Source organism: Neurospora tetraspora (assembly GCF_033439725.1).
Source record: "Neurospora tetraspora strain CBS 560.94 chromosome Unknown B0H65scaffold_4, whole genome shotgun sequence".
NCBI classification, from domain to species: domain Eukaryota; kingdom Fungi; phylum Ascomycota; class Sordariomycetes; order Sordariales; family Sordariaceae; genus Neurospora; species Neurospora tetraspora.
This window is the reverse complement of record NW_026944386.1, coordinates 360780-381799: the sequence shown is the minus strand read 5'-3', so window position 1 is coordinate 381799 and position 21020 is coordinate 360780. Positions and strand designations below refer to the sequence as shown.

The window sequence follows — 21020 nt, the reverse complement described above, 5'->3', positions numbered from 1 at the left end:
TGCTTGGTTGTTTTTGTAAATGAAAACTGGTCAAGTACTTCGAGCCACGATTCAGTGATATCAAAGGGTAGATTTGTTGTTGGGCATTCATTAGTCTAGGATCGGTCCATCGGTCGATTGACAGCGGCCACGCAGCTCAACCAACGTAAGAAGAGGAAATGTTGTCGTTCGGAGGAAACACAGATGGAGTGTAGTGTAGAAATGCCATGATATAGGCTTAACGTCACTACTTTGACAATCATCATTATCAGAGGGGGGAGTTGTGATAGTTTTCTCATTGTTTTTGTTTTCGTCCCCGTCTATATAAGGTATACACTGAATACACATCGTTACAGCAGTCCATTTTAACCTCTCGATAACCTTCGGATGCCCATCAAGTTCAACGTACCGTTCATCCTACCAAACCCAGCCTAGATAGCTACACTACATAGGTTGTTTACTCATCCTGTTGTTATTTGAACAAGACACCAAAACAGTCCATACCTTCCCGACCCCTCAAACAAACCACCATAGCCAATAAAGAAATAAAATAATAGTGAAAATCAAAAAGCTTCATGATATAATATTTCTCTGATCTGGTTCTCTTCTGTTCTGCTCGGCTGCCCTTATCCATAAAAATAACCGGACGTAACGGACAGCCACCACGGATCTGACAACAACAACAGCAACAACAACAACAACAACAACAACAACAATCACAAAACCCAATTTCAAGACCCAACACCATACACCTTTCACAAAACCAAACAATCCCATAAACGATCACAAAACAACTTTCTCTCGTCACACTCTGTTCTGCTCCCTTCCGCCTCGACCTCCATTACTCATTCACACACTCGCGCACAACTCCCTCCTTCCTACAAGTAATCAAACACCCCCCCCTACTCCGAAACATACCCCTCATCTTCACCCCCATACTCATCCTCCATAATCTCCCTCTCAATCTCCTCATCCACCGCCCTCCACGTCCCCATCCCCAACTCCCTCCTCACATCCCTCTGGATCCTCAAAAAATACCTCCTCAAACTCCTCAGGCCTCTCAAAAACCCATTATCCGGTTCCTGCGGATACCTAGGCGGACACGGCTTGCCCTCGATTCCATTGGCAGCCAAGTCTTCAGCCGTAACGCAGTTGGCAAAGTCCGCCATCTTGAAGTCGATTTCGTGCTTGTCTTTTTTCTTTTTGCCGCCGCCGTTGAGGGTGTGGGTGCGGGGGTGATGTTGATGGGGGTGGTTAGATGCGGCGTCGTCGTTGTCAGTCGCAAAGTCGGTAGAGTAGTAATCTTCGACTGCCGTGTCGTACTCGGAGTGTGTGGTGGCAGTAGGCGTGGGAGGCGCAGGAGGGGGGAGCGGTTCGCCGTCGTAGAACATCAGTAGCGAAGCAGCGTAGAAGCGGTAGCCTTTCAATCTCCTGATAATAACCTCCAGCTCCGACAGCTTGTGGAGGACGGTGGGGATGTGGCGCAGGATGGAGGCGCGGTCGACGCCGTTGTAGAGGAATCGGGTCAAGGCGTCCTGGAACTCTTGTCCGGCTTTGAGGTCGCGGCCGTAGTACTTGTCTTTGAAGACGTAGGACTGGGTGGCGACGTCCCAGACTTGGAGACCGCAGACGCGCACGCCGAGCTCGCGGGAGGTGGTCTTTGCGCATTTGCCTTGTTGAGACTTCTGCTTCTTGGGGGAGGCTTCGACGCCGTATTGACGGGTGCCCATCTTGAGGTCCATGATGCAGGGACGCTTCATGCCGGCAGTGAGGTCTTCAAGCAGCAAGAAGTACTCGACGCGGGAGTCGGTTTGCGTCTGGGCTTCTTTGGGGTTGATGGGGCGAGGTATCTTGGCGATTTCCGTGTGCGGACTGGGAGGAGCCAGGTCATCGGCGATGGCAGACTCGGTGTTGACGCCGTTGACGCCGTTGGTGCCATTGTGCCTAGTGTCCAAAGGTCCAATGGACTCCTCTCCTGGTACATCCGGGACGTCAACAGGCTCGACCTCAAACACGGGCTCCTCGTCATCAGCCTTGTAGGCAGCCGAGTCAGCCTCCTCAAAGTACTGCAGCTCACCCCGCGCATCCTGGACATCCTTCGGCTTCCTCCTCAATCCTGTCCCCGAGTACCGACGCTTCTTCTTTGGCTGAGCGGGCGACGCATCCTTCAGAATCTCTGGCTCAGGAGCACTAGTCCCCGTCACGTCCTTGGGCCCGTCGTCTGCCACTCTTTCTTCACTAAAGCTGCGCGGTCCGGCAGCCAAGTTCTCCTCGCTTCGTACCAGGTCGCTGGGCTTGAGGCGCGACTCCTCACCGGCACTGCTGGCCCGCGGCTTGGCATCTTGAGCGACATCCAAGTTTGGATCAGACTCGGTATGGCGGAGAACTGGCTGCAGACTTCTCCGGGAGAAGGGCCTTTGATGACCCTTCTTGTGACGGTGAACAGCAATGGGCTGCTTGAGGAAGGCGTCATTGAACACCTCGTTGCGCAGTCGCTTATTTACCATGGTGGCTCCCCAGCTGTTAGCATGCCGGTCCTCCAGCCTTGGCCGCAACATGTGGCTGGGGTTCTCAGAGACATATTGTCCGTTGGGAGCCCTACCCCCTTGGACAGAGGCCGAGGCACTCCGAAAACGAGTGAAGGAGCTTGACGAGGCCAATGCTGGCTGGATCAGGCTCCGTGGGAGAATGTGTTGATTATCAACAAAGGTGACAGTAGGGATCTGACCCAGTGGTTGCTGCAGCGACTGGCTAATGATGCGCTGGTGCTCAGGCTGTGCCGGCTGGGCACCGTTTGTTGGCGCTGCTTCGTTCCCTTTAGCACCGGAGCTAGCTTCGTCTTGGCCCGCTGCAGGGGCTTCCAGCGCAGCAGTGGCCGCCTCGTCTTTCTTGTGCACCGACTTTCGTCGAGGCTTCTTCTGGAAGGTGACGTTCAAAACACCAATATATCTGCAACAACAACAACAACAACGTTAGTCATGGGATCATACGGAAGGATATACATCATACATGGGACAACATACCTCGGCAAAAAAGCCAACAAGTCGCGGTGATGTTGTTCAATCTTTTCATAGAATTCATTCTCTCGGTTGTTCAACTGTTTACAGACGGCCCGCCGAGAAAAGCGCCAGAGGGTGGTGTGCCCTCCGACTTGGTGTTTGTAAGGGATCAGTTCAATTGCATCTAGGGGCTGCTCTTTGGTCTCCCCTTGGTGGTCATGGACGGTCTCTTCGGGATGAAAGGGATGATGAGGATGATGATGCGCAATGGACTGGGACGGCTTTGTTTGGGGTGGAAAGACACCAGTTTCACTCTCGTCCGCAACGGCAGGTTCATTGACTTTGCCAGTGTCTATCTGAGAACCTACAAAAGGAACAGTAGTAGCAGCGCTGTCGGCAGGCTTGGCAAGCCGATGGGTCTTTTCAACGTCAGGACACTCGTCTGGACATTCGACTTCAGGCTCACCAGCTTTCACAAGCCACGGATGGAAATCTTCAGCTCGAGAATGTGTTCTTGACGGAAGCGCGGTTCGGGAAGAAGCCGCGCCAGGCACGTCGGAGTGCTCCTCAGCCTCCTCGGGGCCTTGATGCGGTAGGAACACGGCCGACGAAATCTTTTCCTCCCCAGACTCTTCGCCATCCTCTGTATGCGATCCACCGTCAATGCTAGCATCGGACTTGCGCCGCGGCTCTGGCTTGCGATCCAACGACGGAGACTTGTAGCCAGACTCTGTAGTAGCATCTTGGACTGCACTCGTATGCTCGCGACCCGGAGTAGCAGGAGGCTGCTGCTGCTGCTGCTTTACCTGGGCCGGCTCCTCAACCGGCTTGGGCAAGAAATAATCTTGAGCAATTTTATCGCCGGCCGGGGTTTCTGGAGTAAGCAAGGGGACAGAGTGAGCCTGGGCTGGTTCGTCAGTTTCGGGTAACTGTGTGTCCTCTGATGTAGATGCAGGCACAGTAGTAGTCCGTGACTTTCCTTCACCCTCTGTCTCGGTATCCTCAGCCGTCTCGGCGGTCGAAGGGAGCCTCTCTCGCTTGGTATCCTTCTTCTTGGACTTTTCGTCAGGCAGACCCTCCTTGAAGAAGCGCAAACTGTGGCTGGCCTTGCGGCTGCGGGCATTGGGCTCGACACCGGCCAGGACCTCGGTAATGGACTTTTCAACCATGCCGTCCTGGTCATCGGTCAGCTCTCCCACGCCAATGGACCATGCCTTTTCGGGAACCGTCTGTGCTCGTTGATCCTTGCGCAGCCTGGGAATAGCATTGTCACCGTTGTCAGCGGCTCCATCATTGTTGTTCAGAGCGGTAGGGGATTCCGAAATCTTGGTGGAGACGACAGGATGGCTACTATCAGCATCTGTGGAATCGGTCCGTTCTAGAGACATTCCTCGGCCCTTGTTCTTTGTAAGGTATTCGCGGTGTCCCTTGAGCATGGAGTTGACCTGACGCAGATCGAGCTCGATGACGCCACCCAACGGAGGGCCCGTCATGGTGGCGGTGGACGTGATGGTAGCAGTCATGGACGACATGGTGTGTGTCTTGTGAAAGTTGTTGGAGTTGCGAGGGGAGCCGGCTCTCGGGGTCAAGGCGTCGTCTTCTTCGTCTTGGAAGGAGGGCTGCTCTTCATAACGGTGGCCTTGTGGTCGACGGTCGTTATCGTGCTGCTGTCTGGTATGACTTTCAGACGGAACGGCGGACAGAGGATGAGACGAGACGACTTGAGGTTGAGGTTGAGACGGAGTGTTATCACCTGGTTGTTTTTGTAGGGGGTTGTTATTATTTGTGCCACGAGCTGTAGCAAAAGCCTGGGTCAGCAAGGAAGCGCCAGGACCGGAGGGGTGTCTCTGGAGATAGGCAGCAGGGCCGCGGTGGTATTTAATCTGGTCTGCAGCAGCTTGTGCGGCATGTGCAACGGTATGATCTGTGGTATCTGTGACCAGGGTGGTGGGAGTGGGGACGGCAGCAGCAGCGGGAGGAGCAGCATGTCCGGGCTGATGTTCGTCTGGTGGTGTTGGAGGACCCGGGGACACGGACGGCTCAGAGACGATGATGTGATGTTCCTGGCCTTCTGGGGGGTCGACCGGGGGGATGACGTGGAGTGGAGGGGACTCGGAACAGTAGGGAGATGCGGCGGACGGGAGTTGATGGGACTGGGCCGAGGAAGTGGTGGTGGAAGCATCTTGACCAGCAACCCGAGCAGGGCTCACCGAAGCAGCGGGAGCGGCATCATCGTTGGTCGAATGCGAGTTCGACATGGGGAGGACATCTGACGGCTGCGCAGATACAGGAATTGACGCGGACGGGAGTTGGGGTTGGCAGTCGATCTGTCGTCGGTAGTGGTGGTGGTGGTGGTGGTGGTGGTGATGGTGGTGGATGTTGTGGTGTGTAATCTGTGTGTTTTGGGGGATGTTTTGGTGGTAGCGGTAGGGAATCCGAGATCCCTCTAAACTGAACACTGCAGTGGACAGTGGGAAGAGGGCCGTGTGTGGAGACAGTGCGTATTACGGTAGGAAATGCCAATGCTGTCCAATGCCGCGCCCCGCTTTCAACTCTCGTCTTTCGCCCTTGGCTTCCATGGGCCGTTCGCTAATCGCTTGCTAACACTAACAGCCAGGTACGTACCTCGTTAACAATTCTATCAGTAACAGGAGTGTAATGCAACATGTCTTGCCCGCAGTGGCCAAAAAGTATAAGGTGCAGGTGATCCGTGCACTGATCATGGAATGGGATTTGTTGATAATTAAGAGCCAGCACTAGCAGCGGGTGGCGGTTACTCCAGTTGTCTCTATGACTGTCTTGTTACGTACAGTGCTGTCACTTGAACTCGAGATTCTGTTAGTGTTTCTCCTCGGTCCCATGGCGATCCAGATCAAAAGGTTACCGTAAAGGTCTAGTACCCAGGTACGTACCTTTTCACCTAACCCCGGGACTACATACAAGTATGCATCGATCATCCCTTCTCTGGTCCACGTTGACAAGTCAAAGTATCACGTTCCGTTGCTCTGATGGTTGACAGGCTCGTCCCGCTCCTGGAACCTCTCCCATTGGCTTCTCCCAAAGAATGGTCTTTTGATTTTCCATTCCTTCTTCGATATGATTCCTTATCTCGCATTTCGATGACGGCCCGCTATACGTCCATATGTCTGCCATAATGCTCCTTGCCGAGCGGGACTGATAGGAGCCCGACATCGCTTTTAGTCAATGTTATCGCGGGCGGCAATCATGTATCCCCGGCGCAAATCATCCGTCTTCACGACTCTTGTGCAACACACTACTGAGGTGACCGGTCAACGGCAGTCGTTGCCAAAGCGGGGCTCTCACTCGGCCTGCTTATTCTCAATTCTGTTATCATGTCGTACATACGGCACGGCATAATTCAGGAACAAATAACAACAGCAGACGAACCCAAATTGTCCCCATGGCCTCTCCGGTTCGTCCATCTGAAGTCCGAACTCGGCTCGGTACAGCGAAGTACATATCTGTTCGACACTCAGCTTCGGCTTCTCTATATCAACGCCAACCAATCAAAAGAAAACGTGCCCTGCTTTAAACTGACCGCTCCCTGAAACCGTTCCAGTTAATATCCCAGCCCCGGAGCCACTTTAACCACTAACCCTCCACTAACAGCCTCCTTTTTGGGCCCATTTGGTTCCATTTTACGGTGTCGATTATTCCGCTTACAGCCTTGGCATCTGGGCGGTGCAGACCAGGGCTCGCCACGCCATCTACTGCTCAGAACGGTATAGCTTCTTGAGTCCCGTAATCGTACAGTCTTTACCACACTTGGGTAGTATGTAAACACGCGTGTAGAGTTGAAGCTGAGTCAGCTCTTTGCACGTAAGAGAGGCGTTTGTACACGGCCGTTATATTGACTTAGTGAAATCGTAAAAGTCATAATATAAACATTGTTGATAATACTTAGTATTAGTCTCCCTAAACTATTAGCGAAGTCTAATTCCCATAGCAAAGTCCTTCGAGCTATCTTTTATATAGGAAATTACTTTGGTATATATAAATCGGTTCAATAAGCTCTATATTAAGTAACTACTATACGTGTAGCGGGTCTGCAAGAGTAAGGCACAGCGAACAGTCTTGTAAGGTTGAAATGCTATATTTGACAAAGAGGAAAAGGAAGATTGTACTAGAAGGGTACAATCAAAAGAAGGTTTTATATAGGTCGCTTAGAGCGCACGAGCCAGGCAGTCATACGGGTCTAGCCAACCAAAAGGCTCGCATCCTTATCGATAAAGTAAACTCCCTATCGATAATGTAAGATACGGCTTAGCATTAGCTAAATTTAACCCCTAGGCTCTAACCCTATAATATTACCCCCCTATACCCCCTTAAAAAAGGCAGTCTACCGTACAAAGTATCAAGTACAATTAATTATATAAAAATAATAAAATTTATTAACAACCGCTCCTAACTAAATACCTATTTAAATAGGGAAGAAATTAACAATACTAAAAAAAATATTTATATTAAGCCCCCAAATAAACGCTATACGACTACTTACCTACTACCCGGATCGGTAATAATGCGTACCCGCCGTTACCTTCATAGAGTTATACTTAAAGACTATGGGTACTAAGACTAAATTAGGGGATATTTTTAAACCTTACCTATTAAGGATCCTCTTTTGCTATTAAATATATCCATACCCAAAAAGCAATAAAAATTAAAATTATTACCCAATACTTCGTATTATTCTACTTCTCTTACTAATAGGAGCCTTACCCTTACTGCTATAAAGGTAATTCAATAGTCTTTATACCTACAAAATATAATGTTTACTACCCTCGTACAATTATGTTTTATAATAGACACTACTAATAATATAATTAGGCGGCGAAGGGTATCACATAGTAGTCTTACTACTTATCTAGCTAATAAATAATATACTTAATAAGCCGTAAAGGTCCCTCCTTTTAGATATATCGTACTCTTTTACCCCTAGTATTATTAGGGCTAGCCTTAATAAGGTACTATTTAATCTAAGAATTCCTCTTTTTAATTATTATTGTTGTAATTATTTAAGCCCCTATTAGGCTACAAAGAACTAATTTGATTTAATACAACTAGTATACTCCTAAACTAAAACTACTATTACTATTACCCTCTCTCCTCCTCTATTTCTTTATTTAAGTAGAGTTCAAAACTTTCCTAACAACGTTAATTCGGTATTTCGAGCGTCTTTAACCGGATATACGTAATGGAAACAAAAGCCAAAAAAAAAGGGTATTACTATCGAAGATAATATATAAAAAAGTAAACGATAAACCTATATCGTAAAAAGCGAATCTATTTATGTAGAGTTTAACTTGTACGCTCGGAATCTTAATAAAGAATTAGTACTATTATTGAAAGGGACGAGGGTTTGGGCAATAATTACAATTGAAATTAATCGCAAACGAGCGAACGAAATCGAATTAAAAAGCGTTGGCGCTTAAGGAGTCTAAGCAACGAAAGGATATCGTAAAGGATCGTAAGAGCTAGAGTAGTAAAAACTCTTCTAGTATACTAGCGAAAAAATACTAATGCGAAAATGTAAAGGAAGGGGTATTATTACTAAAGAAAATAAGAACGATAGGGAGGATAGTATTATTAAGGAAAATAAGAGTAATATAGAGAGGAGACTCTTTTAGCATATAGGCGAGGTATAAAATATTTAAAAAGAGGGTTAAATATAATATAGCGGGTCTATAAAAGTAAAGTATAGTAAGCAATTGTATAAAGTTGAAATACTATATTTAATAAAGAGGAAGATTGTATTAAAAGGGTACAATTAAAAGAAGGTTTTATACAAGTCGCTTAGAGCGCACGGGCTAGGCAATTATACGGGTCTAGCCAACTAGAAGGTTCGTATCCCTATTGATAAGGCAAGCTCCCTATCGATAATGTAGGATACGGCTTGGTATTAGCCAAGCTTAACCCCTAGGCTCTAGCCCTATAACAATACGTATTAGTAATAATAATTATAAAATAAATAAAGGTTAACTAATATATATATTAATTGTATTTTCAATACTACAATTACAATATTAACTCTAATAATACTAAACTTATTATATAAAATACCCTAATTACTAGCAATCGATTAGTATATATATTAGAAGGATTTATAGTAATATATAAATGCTATACTAAAAAGTGGTTCAAATACATTTAATACAAATAGAAATATTTGTATTGAATTTCATTTCTATAATTATAATACTAGCTTGCTCTCACCACTTCTAATTACACTAAATAATACTAAATTACTATAAAGACTGGATTTATCTATATATAAATCGTATATATCGTATAAATCTCTATATGCAATATGTAGTATATTGGCATTTCTAGTGCTATTTATAACTAGCTATATTTCTAGTGTCTTTTACGTATAACTAGCTATACTATTTACTAAAAGACTAGATTTATCTATATATTAATATATAAATCGTATAAATCGTCATTTAGAGTACTAATTAGTTAACTAACTTAATATCTATAACTATAATCTACGTCGTTAATATTATTGTAATAGTACTAAAGGTATAAGTAAAAAGCTTTAATTTACTAATAGTTCCTCCTAAAGTATATTTTCCCACTCCCTTATAGCGTTCTCGAAACGGCTACAACCCTCCCTCATCTTCTAAATATACTAGGTATTACCTATCTCTATATAATAAGAACTAATACTACACTACTAGCCAGCCTACCTTTAGAAGTTATAGAATCGCTATAATTACATTTCTATAATAGACTATACGTTTTATTTAGCAGCTAGAACAAAGGGTACTTCTAATATAATTAGTACTAACCATTCTTACTCCCTAATCTTATATAACTTGTAACCGTACAATTACTAAACCTCTAACTAAAATATTAACCGTTCTACTATCAGCGTTTGATAGCTAATAAAGAAATAGTAATACTAGAGATACTTACAAGGCAATTGCCAACGCCTATTAAACTTTTACTTATACTAAAGTATACCTTCCCTATCCTTAAAGATTCGCAACTATATATATTTTCCATTTATAACCAAATGGTAACCCGCCCTAATTTTAAATATAATAAGTTATTATATTAGTAACGGGAACCGGCCAAGACCTAGGTAAGTAACTACTTTACGTAATAATTTACTACGAAAATCGTTCTTTATCTTAATTATTTTAACAAAATACCGGCCGTCGATATCGAGAGTGTATTTAAAGATACTAAGAAGGGAGAATTACTATATTATCATAATATTATTATATTTCAACATAAAATAGTAACCTTTAAGAGGGTTAATTATTAATACCTACTAGTAAAAAAAGTTCATAAGTAAGCAAGTAATAACAACCCTATTAATAATAATATAAAAAAAGAAAGGGCGCCGATAACTCTTAAATTTTCTCTAATATTCTTTAGATCTCCTCCGATATTCTCTAAGTTTCTTCCAATATTCCCTAAGTTTGATTTTATTCCAAATTCTTCAGGGGACTAGGGGGGTTAAATAAAAGTACTAATAAAAGGAGATGGGATTTATACCTATAATAATAGAAGCGAATATTTACGAACGTAATTTACCTAATATTATTTCCTCGAAATCTAATTTATTTATAAATACTATCGTACAAAATCGAATACGTATAAACTATTAAGAGCAATCTAAATAAATTTATTACAAATCCTTTCAAACTATCAATTCTTAATAGCGTAATATATATTCTAAATAGGTTTTATACCTTCCGCTAACTAATTTACGTCGTAAGGTCCGCTTATAATAAATATAATAGAGTAAATACTCAACCTCTAATTCAGAGAAGGATAATTTTATAGCTTTTTATTCGATAGCTAAATCGTTTATAAAAAAGTAACGAAGTAACTATAATTAACTACAATACTCTATTACTTACCCCCTCACTATTAATAGTACTACTTTAACAATATCTACGTTGGCTTTCTTTATAAAAAAGTAATTATAAAAGAGCTAATAATTATATTTATTACGAATAAAAATTGCATAGAATAGTTAACTAAACTAATCCGTATTGTATATAGTATTTATAAGAACGAAGTGCCTTCGCCTTTGTAATATATTGAATTAATTTAAGTAAAGTATATTAATTAAACAAAAAAAGGATAGGGATTTACTTACTAGCACTCGCCTAAATTAACATATTCGAATTAATATTATCGATACTACGCGTTACTTTTATAAATTTATAAAAGAAATAGCCCTATCACGGGGCGAGGAACTATTAGGTATAGGGTAAGATATACGTTATTGTACGGAGGAGAGGAAAGGAAGGTGTGCGTAGAGGACTGGCTATATAGGCAAGAGCCCTAGCAGGCCAGTCCGTGTACGCGTATACGTACTGTCACGGTGGTGGCAGACCACTACACTAACCAGCCCGTGTTCCCGCAAAAGGGTACAAGTAACTGAAGCTGGCAATTCGGTCGCTCAAGTGGTCTTATATAGTTGTAATGACAGATGCATCCCACAAATGCCATCACACGTACAGCTATATATAACTACTATGCTCTAAGCATAGCATACGAAGTAGTTAATATAGTACGAGAATATTATAAACTAACCCTATAATACTATCCCCCTTTAAAAGAAATTCTAATAATTTCGAATTTATATATATATATAATAATATTCTAGATTATTTATCTCAAACTCTTCTCGTAATTCTCTAACATCTTATTATAGTCTACAAACTCCTTCTTTAGTACTCGACCAAACTAAATATCCATTAAACGTCTTACTATCCTCGTAAATACTATTTCCAATCCCCGTTCTTCGTATATTATAAATTTATTTTCCGGCTTTATCGTAATTGTAACTGTGTTGGGCAACGGCTAAATAATATCAATAACGGTAATAGTAATCTTAGTTTATTAAACGACGCAGGCAAACTAACGTTTTAAGGGTACCGGAGGTACGGGAATAATAGCCGGTACTAGAACGGTAACTAGTATTAGAGCGCGTCTAATTAATATAGCTTCTACGTTTAGTAGTATAAGTTTATTAGAAAATTCATTATAAAAATATTAGAATATTTCTTCGTAATTAATAATATTATTCTTAAATTCCTAAATCGGCTAGTGGTCACCCTTCTATTCGATGTAATAGTACTAATAATAATTACTGCCGAACTAAGCGCAATCAATAAACCTTTCGAAGTCCTATTCTTCCTATTCCTTATAATTGTCCGTCCTAATTATTACGCGCCTGTTATTTACCTTTACGTCAAAGGATATATTCTAACTAGGAAGGCCTCTACCGATTTATAGCTATACTATAGAAATGTAAAATACTAGCGAATACTTTATATTAGTTAGGAATACGAAATATACCGTATAATTCTCTACTTAAATAACGTAAAAGGGGCCTTCCTATCGTAAATAGAACTTTAAATATAGCCGACCGTTAATGAAGTTTATCGTATTTAATAAAATTATATTATTAGGGTAGTATTTAAGAAAATTGATATATTTCTTATTAGTATCATTTTCGTATCGCTTTTAAATCCGCTGGATTTATCAAATAACGAAATCCCAAATCTATTAGAAATAGTCCGCTAATTTAAATACTTTATAGTATTTTTTCAATTAGGTTAGGGAAAAATTGGAGGGTAGTAGAATACGACGCTTAGTACCTATCCGTAAATAGTAGCTATAATTAGCGAAGAAGGGAGAAATACCTATTAACAACGATACAATATTATTTCTAATAAACTCTGTAATTAGTAATTATTTCGCCCAATTAATTTATACCTAATTAATATAAAGTTATAAAAATTATTCTATTTCTATATAAATACATTCTATTTAAGCGTTAATTTAAGGATAGAAGGCTAAAATTAATTTATAGATAATTAATAATTGTTATGAAGTGCTTAGTATTTACTATCTACACCTGACTAGCTAGCCTCAGCATGGTCAAAATCGACCATAATAAGTTCAACCTCTAATCCTACGCTAAAGTCAATAAAGTCGGGCTCAATACTAGGATTAATATCAAGCTTAGTAATATTGAAATTAAATAAGTACAACTTAGGACTTATATTAATGAATAGTTTTATTAAACAAATATTTCTAATTATATAAAAATAATTAATTAACCCTCTCCCTTAAGAGGAGAGAAGGCGAATAACTATCTATATCTAATATTATATTTGGCACTGCCAGACCGGACTAACGTCCGGCACAAAGTACTAGATATACACTAGCCTATTCCGATATATAATATTTCTCGGGGTATCGAAAAATAATTACTACGCTGACGTCTATTTATTATTATAACTATATATATATTTATACTACTAGCGTCTTCGGCTTCTACTGGTATCTTCTACCTATAATAACTTCCGTATTTTAAATTAGACTAAACCTTATAAAGTATCCTCAATATTAATAGCTTCCAAATTAAAGAAGAAATTACCGATTATATTTTCGGTGGATTTCGGACTACTAGGGCTAACTTTAAAAGGTCCAACTAAAATAATTTCGGTACCCTTCGCCGATTCTAATTAAATTAAGTAATAAAAAGTAACTTCCTTTCCTTTATTCTTTTTAATAGTAATAGGACGACGCTTCTTACGTACATTAGAACATTATTCGGTACATTCGTCGACCTTCATTATTCTAGTTCTATAAGGCTTCGGAGTTTTAATAGGAAAGCCGGTAAAAATTATTAAAGTCGACGATAATAAAACCAAATTATTTAATCCTCCGGTTTAAATAAGTAGAAAAAAACGGTCGGTACTAGGCAAAGTATAGCCCGAACCTGTACCGAATAAATTCCGACCCTAACGGCTTAGTTCAGTAGAAGATAATATACCATAGTAAACGGCGGATAATTATTAAATAATAATTATAATAGGCGAATTGGGGTCGCTTATTTTAATATTAAAATCCTTACTTTTAATACAATTTTAAATAATTAAACCGAAACTTTTAAATTTATTATTAATATCTTTAAACGTTTTTTATATAATTTACTAAAAGTAAATAAAAATAAACTTATAAATTATTAAACTATTCATAAATTTGATACGCAAATGTAAATTAATTAAAATCGATAAACAATTATTAATATAATTGTTAATATAGTCTATTATATTTTATTGAAATTTAATAAATTCGGAATATAATAAATTACGAAAATAAAGTTCGTCTTCTATATTACGACGTAAATTATTACTATTAAATTCGTCCGAATCGATATAATTTAATTAAATATAATTAATTTTTATAAATACTGAATTTATTTATTTTAATAAATTAATATTATTATTCGTATAATAGTATATAAAGAAGTTCATTCGACTAAGAGTAGCCTCATCCTATTCTTTATAATCGTTAGAATTATATATAATCGAAATAAATTAAACGGCCTTATACCGAAATTAACAAACGAAAGGTATTTCTAAAAAGCTAATATAATTTTTAAATAAAGCGGGGATAGTAATATCGGTATTATTATAAAAGTATTAAAAATGAGCGCGAACCTAACAATATAAAGCGAATGCCGGGCCTTTATAAATATAAGCGAATTTATTTAAATTAATTTCGAAATGTATAAGAGCGAAATGATAAATAATTATATTTCCGTAAAATTTATTATTAAATTCGCCTTTAAAAAAGTCGAAAGCGTAATTATTAGTTATAATATTATTAGTTAGGACGTTATTATCGATTTCGACGTCCTTTTCGTTTTCCGATTTATCCTCGTCCTTATCGACTTTACTATCCGGGACTTTCTTAAGGAATTTAACTTCGTAAATATTAATATTAAAGTAATAACTTTTAAAGAAAATTACAATTTTATTAAGATTAATATAGCCGGCTCTAATTATATTATTTTAACCGGTAGTAATTTTAAGGACTGTAACGAATCTGCTATATTATTTATTATTATTAATATGTAATATTTTATTATAATTAATAATTGAAATTTTATTTAGGAGTTAGCCGATTTATTTAAATAAATCCTCCTAAATCGGATCCTACTTACTATCTTCGAAAGTAAGAATCTAAATAAAAATTCCTAACGATTTATAATAATTAATAAATAAATATACTATTATACACTCGCGATCCCAACTTTCTTAAATATAATAAAGCACTTTAAGTACAACTTAAGCGTCGGGGGAATTAAATTAAAAAAAGAATTTAATATTCTTTATAATAATTATAAAGAGCGATTTAAGCGTTTATAGCAATAATAATTCTAATTACAATTAAATAAAAAGCTCCGACGATGTTGGAATTAACTTTATTAATAATAATGCCGAAACGGGGTTCTATAAGCAGTAATTGGAATTGATTCTAAATTACCGAAATCTTAAATTAGACCTAAGGGTTTTAAATCCTCTCCGAATCGTCTATAGGGATTAAATAATTATACCGGTTCCTATTAGAAGGGACAATATTATTATAAATAAATTTAAATACATATAAACCCTAAGTTTAACTTTTAGCGAAAGTATGAATATAGTAGAATTTAATTATACTTTTATTAATGGGATTACAACGAATATAATTAAAGCCGTAGAATTTTCCACTAGTATTTGAGTAATAAATTCGGAACTAAAAGTAACAACGAATTAAAGGGTAGTAATTTTAATTAAATTAATGTTAATTCCAGTAATATAAATAACGCCTCTATCTTATAAATTTAATTTATTAACTATTAATAAAATGGAACGGTAAATAATTTTGAGGATTCTTTTGTTTTAATATTAAATTCCTTCCTCCCAAATATTAAATTCATTAGGGTTAATATAATAGCGGACGATTTCGACTAATTCGATTTAATTATTATTCGGAATAACTACCCTTTTATTACATTAGGCCTCTGTAAATGGGTTAAGCGCTATCCTTACTCCTATATATTTTAATATAAATTTAGATTTACCCTATACGTTTCCAACCTAATCGATTTCGACCGCAACAAATTCTACCTCTTTGAAAATATAAGGAAATTTTATTAGAAGGGAAAATAAAAACGATATTCCTTATGTTAAAACAGTAGAACGGGTAGCAATAAAATATCCGTATAATATAGTAAAATAATTCCCCTACAATAAAAAAACGTAAATATATAGTAGAAAAAAAGAAAAATAAAATATAACTGTAAAATTGAAATAATAAAGAAATATACGTAGGCTAAAAGGCCCGAACGTTAATTAAATAACAATTCTAATAAAAGTAAATTCGCCCTACCGTACCGGCCGGCTAGATTTAGCCGGCAATATTAATATACTATATTAAAATGGCTTTATATCCACTTTATAAAATATATATTATAGCGAATAAATACGTTAATTTTTATAAAGCGAATATATTTTTTATTAATAGTAGGCAAATTTACTATTATACACCCTTTAAAAAAAGAATTTCCTTTACTTTAACGAATTTAAGTAGGATATAATTAGACTTCGCTCTTTTAACTTCCTAATCGATTAAATATTGAAGTTTATAATTATAAACTACATCCTTTAATAAAATAATAAAAACCGAATAATAAACTTATTTATTATTAATATTACTTCTACTCTTAGGGCGAATAAAGTATTTAATAACTTCGCTCTTACGCTTATAAATCCGAATCCAATAGGTTAAAATTCTTTTAATTACGAATTTAAATTAATTATTAAATGTAACAATTTTAATAGTGTTTCCTTCGCGCTTAAAGGGGTTAGGCCCTTACTTAGGCTTTTATAGGTAAATTATAGATACTACTAAGTATATACGTAAATTAGCAGGGAAATTAAATTCGTAAATAAACCTACCGACTTTACGCACAATTTTTGAAAGACTAAAGCGTTTTACTAACCACTTCGGCTTCGGCTTCCTAAGTAAATAATATCCCCTTCCGAACCGGAGGTATATTATGTCCCCGACCTCGAAGTTAAACGACGCGTAAGTTGGTCGACATTATCGCAATCGGTATACCGATCCAGCTTTATCGGGAGCCGGGATAACGCATCGGGCACTATATTAAGCGGCCCTAGGATACACTATACGTTAAGCCGGAATTAGAACGCCCAATTTATAACATCCGCTAACTTTAAATTCGCTTTATTAAAATCCATAGTAATAAAAGAAATATATTTAAAAATTCCCTTAATTAGAGAGTAGTCCGTTAGGATATTAACCAGGTATTTGTTTAATTAAATTATTTTATACTACTTCTTTAAAACCTATATAATTACAACGACTTTAATTTCAGTAGATCCGTACCGTTTCTCAGTTGGGCTAGTTTCGTGTAATATATAAGCAACCGGTTAAATTTATTTAATAAGAATATCCTTAGCCGGGATTAATTCTCCGTCCTATTCCCCGGCGAATTAGAAAATTATACTTACAAAACCCTATTAATAGGCTTTAATTTTGGACTATAAAATTTTAGAGCGGCGATAGTACTATTATTTTACTTATTTATATAAATCCTCTTATATATTTTCGAAAATTTTAAATTTATTTTTAATTAATTTAAATTTAATACAAGCTATATATACTTTACGAACGTTTTTAGAGGCGTCGGCTAATAGCTTACTAGTTTTTTGGCCTTAGCGCAAGAATTCGGTCTGACGCCGCTCGAATAAGGTACTATAAATTTAGAACTACAAGATAAATAATCGAAGCTAGCTGGCTATTCCGAAATAAATTTCTAACGCCTTAAAAATATTAAGGAATTTAATTTTATAAAAGGCTTTAATATAATTTTCCGTACGTTAAATCCCTTCGCTATCGATTATATAACCAAAGAATTTAACCGAGGGGTATTCTACGAAGGATTTATCTACATCAATACAAGCATAATACTTATTAATGATACGAAGAATAGTATTTAAATATTCGACGTACTTTTTAACCAACTTATTAAATACAATTATATTATCGATATAGGCTCGTACAAAATATTTATATTCGAAAAAAATAATAATCTATAAAATACTAAACGAAAGCTAAAGCATTCTTAAAACCTATTAGAACTACATTAAATTATTCGAACCCGCGCAGGTTAATTACAACTATCTAATCCTTATATTTAGAATATACTAATAATTAATAAAAGAAACACAAAATATTAAAGATAGAAAAAATAATATATTTTACTAGTCCGGCAAAGGATAAATATCCAAGATAACTACTTCGTTCAACGGACGGAAGTCGGATATAATACGTCCTTTCTCTCCCGAAGTACCCTTTCTCTAAATAATAAATACCGGGTATATAAACGGCGCAAATTATTTTATAAAATTTATCCGCCTTTAAACGTATAATCGATTATGAATTTCATCTAAGAATATATAGTCCTTATAATTAAAGGGGTATATTCAAATGGCACGCCTCTAATTTTACTAACCTTCGATTAAATCAATACGTATCTTATTATCTTCAACTATAAGAATAATCCCGCAATCCTAAAAAACGTTAAAACCATTAATTACCTCCGTAAAAGTCTATACAAATTCGGTATTTTTATAATACACGTTAACTCTAACTTTCGTCTTTACATCGCGGATATTATCCAGCTTATTAAATTCCTATGACGGCAGTTTAAAACTTTTACGCCTCCCTACAATTAACGGATCCTTACTAATACCAAGCTTAACCTCTTATAAATATATAATAAATTACTTCGCTTTCTTATTAAAAAATAGAACGTACTAAATTAGAATAAAACTAGCTTCTATAATTAGTATAAAATATTTAAAATCGTTAGAATCGACTATTATAATGATTTTATTACTAATATATTCGTAAATATATCCTAAGATTTCCGGTAGCTTAATTATAATAGGCTAATGCGCGCGGTTAAAGACTACAACAACCTTTAAAGTACGTATAGTAATAATATAATGTAAAATAGTATTATATTTAAATTTAAAATAATATACCTTCGGGTCTGCCTTATAGAAATTTAGTAGGAGGTTTAAATAATAAACTACCACATTAATTTTCCAATAAACGGGGATAACTATTCTTAATTTAATTATAACCTTTCGTAGGGCTATTAAAATATTAAGAATATTAAAATAAACTTTATCTCCTTATAATTAAATTAAGTATTAATTTTGAATTTTTTAATATATATATATCCTTTTACCTTTATTCCATATACTAACCGAAATTTTACTTCCCTATCGTAAAAATTAATACTAACTCCGTAATTAATATGGAAATAAATATTAAAAAGTAATTTAGGAGCGAAGTTAGGGATTATATTAGTCCAGATTTAGAAATAGTTAATAATCAAAATACTTTTAATCCGTTTAGCGAAGTAGAAATTGAATTCGATTTATTCTATTATATATTAAAATTTAAAAATACTAATTATTTTATATCTTTTAAAAGATTAATAACGTAAGTTTTTAGCAAATCTAATAACGAATTCCTAATTTACTAAAATATTAGACGCGTTTAAATCTAAGTAAAATTTAATATCTTTTCCTTTAAAGTTTCTTCGAATAAGGATTTAAAAGTAGGTCGTCTTTTATAAAAGGGCGGTCGGCTTATATATAAATTTAGTATTAATTTTAATTATTTAATATTTATAAAAAGTAAAATTGGTACTTTTGGCTTTACTGTCAATTTTTAATTCCAACGGATTAAAATTAATTTCGTTTAGTCCGTTTATAAATATTTAATAAAAGGCGTTAGAAATATTTAAAGTATCGATAATATTAATTATAAGCTAGCGCTGAGACGGCCTCCAAATTAGTATAGTAATTTCGGTATTGGAATTAATATCGGACCTTACGTCTTCTATTAGCAATTAGTAATATAACACCCATCTTATATATTCCTACTTATTATTATAAAATTTAGTTGTAATATAATAGTATTTATTATAACCGTCTTCGGACTTATCTCTTTTATTAACTATAATATATTCGAATTCGTTTATTTTATAAACTTTTTTATTAATTTTAACGTTGTTAAAGTTAATATAAAAATAACTATTAGAATATTTATTACTATTATAAACTTCTCTACGAAAATAATTATAGCGCCGAATATTATTACCGTTTTTATAGCCCTAATTTCGATTAGAATCTACTTAAAAATTATAATTATAATTATAATAATTATCCTTTCTAGTAATATAATCTCTCTTAAATCCTCTTCCCTAACTGAAATCTTTTTTACTACAAATTGCGGGACTTCTTTTACGGTCCCTCTCTCCCTATATTGCGGTATCGATTTTAATTAAGTAACCGTTCTCTATACTTTCCCCTACGAAATGAGTATAAGATTTATTGTTTATTTTTTCGTAAAGAACTTTAACCTTCTCGTTAAGGAAATATAAATAATTATCGCGAATATTATAGACCGTCGGAACCATAATACTATAATGGAAATCGGTATATACAGAGTTCTAAAGTCTAATAAGAATCTAAAGATTGTTGGACTTGCCAATATTCTTAATATATTTAAATAATTATATAGCGAAAGTACGGATCGAAAATTCTTTCCTATTATAGTTGATTATAAATTTATTATTAATAAATTAAATAAAGGATTTATAAATTTTAAACCCGAATTATTTAATAATATAAATTAAAAGGCCGATAGCGGTAATTGTCGCTTTATACTTATTATTATATAAAAATTATTCGGTCTACTATTTAAACGTAGGGTTTTAAAATAGGTCGGGAACTTCTTTTAATTATTTTTAATACCGGGCTAGGTAAAGTTCAATTGTATAATAAACGTATTCCGCTTACAAATAAAGGTCCAAATAATACTTGGTCTTACCAATAAAGAAGGATTTAAACCCGTTACTAATACTATAATCAAAATTAAATTAAAAAAAGTCCTACGCTAATAAATTTCTATTTATTATTTTTAATATTTATAGGGTATAACGTTAGAAATATATAGGATTCGACTTCCTAATGCTAAATTGGAATTATTATTGGAACTACTATTCGAAAGACCGCCTAATAGACTTAAAAAGCCTCCTGGGGAGCTACCTCCGCTTCCGCCGTCGTCCGAATCGCCGAAAGTAATCGGGGTAGCGCTAATAATAACCAT

At 36.4% G+C, this 21020-nt stretch overlaps 1 protein-coding gene across 1 annotated transcript; it reads right to left on the bottom strand.

Moving 5' to 3' along the window:
• Positions 1-265: 265 nt before the first annotated feature.
• On the bottom strand, positions 266-5645 carry B0H65DRAFT_539129 (uncharacterized protein; the record flags this gene model as incomplete). The annotated part of the gene is made up of 4 exons (XM_062829110.1): positions 266-418; positions 1072-2928; positions 3003-5254; positions 5604-5645. 4 exons carry the CDS (start codon positions 5643-5645, stop codon positions 397-399), a joined length of 4173 nt encoding a protein of 1390 aa, XP_062681242.1. The 3' UTR covers positions 266-396.
• Positions 5646-21020: the final 15375 nt, after the last annotated feature.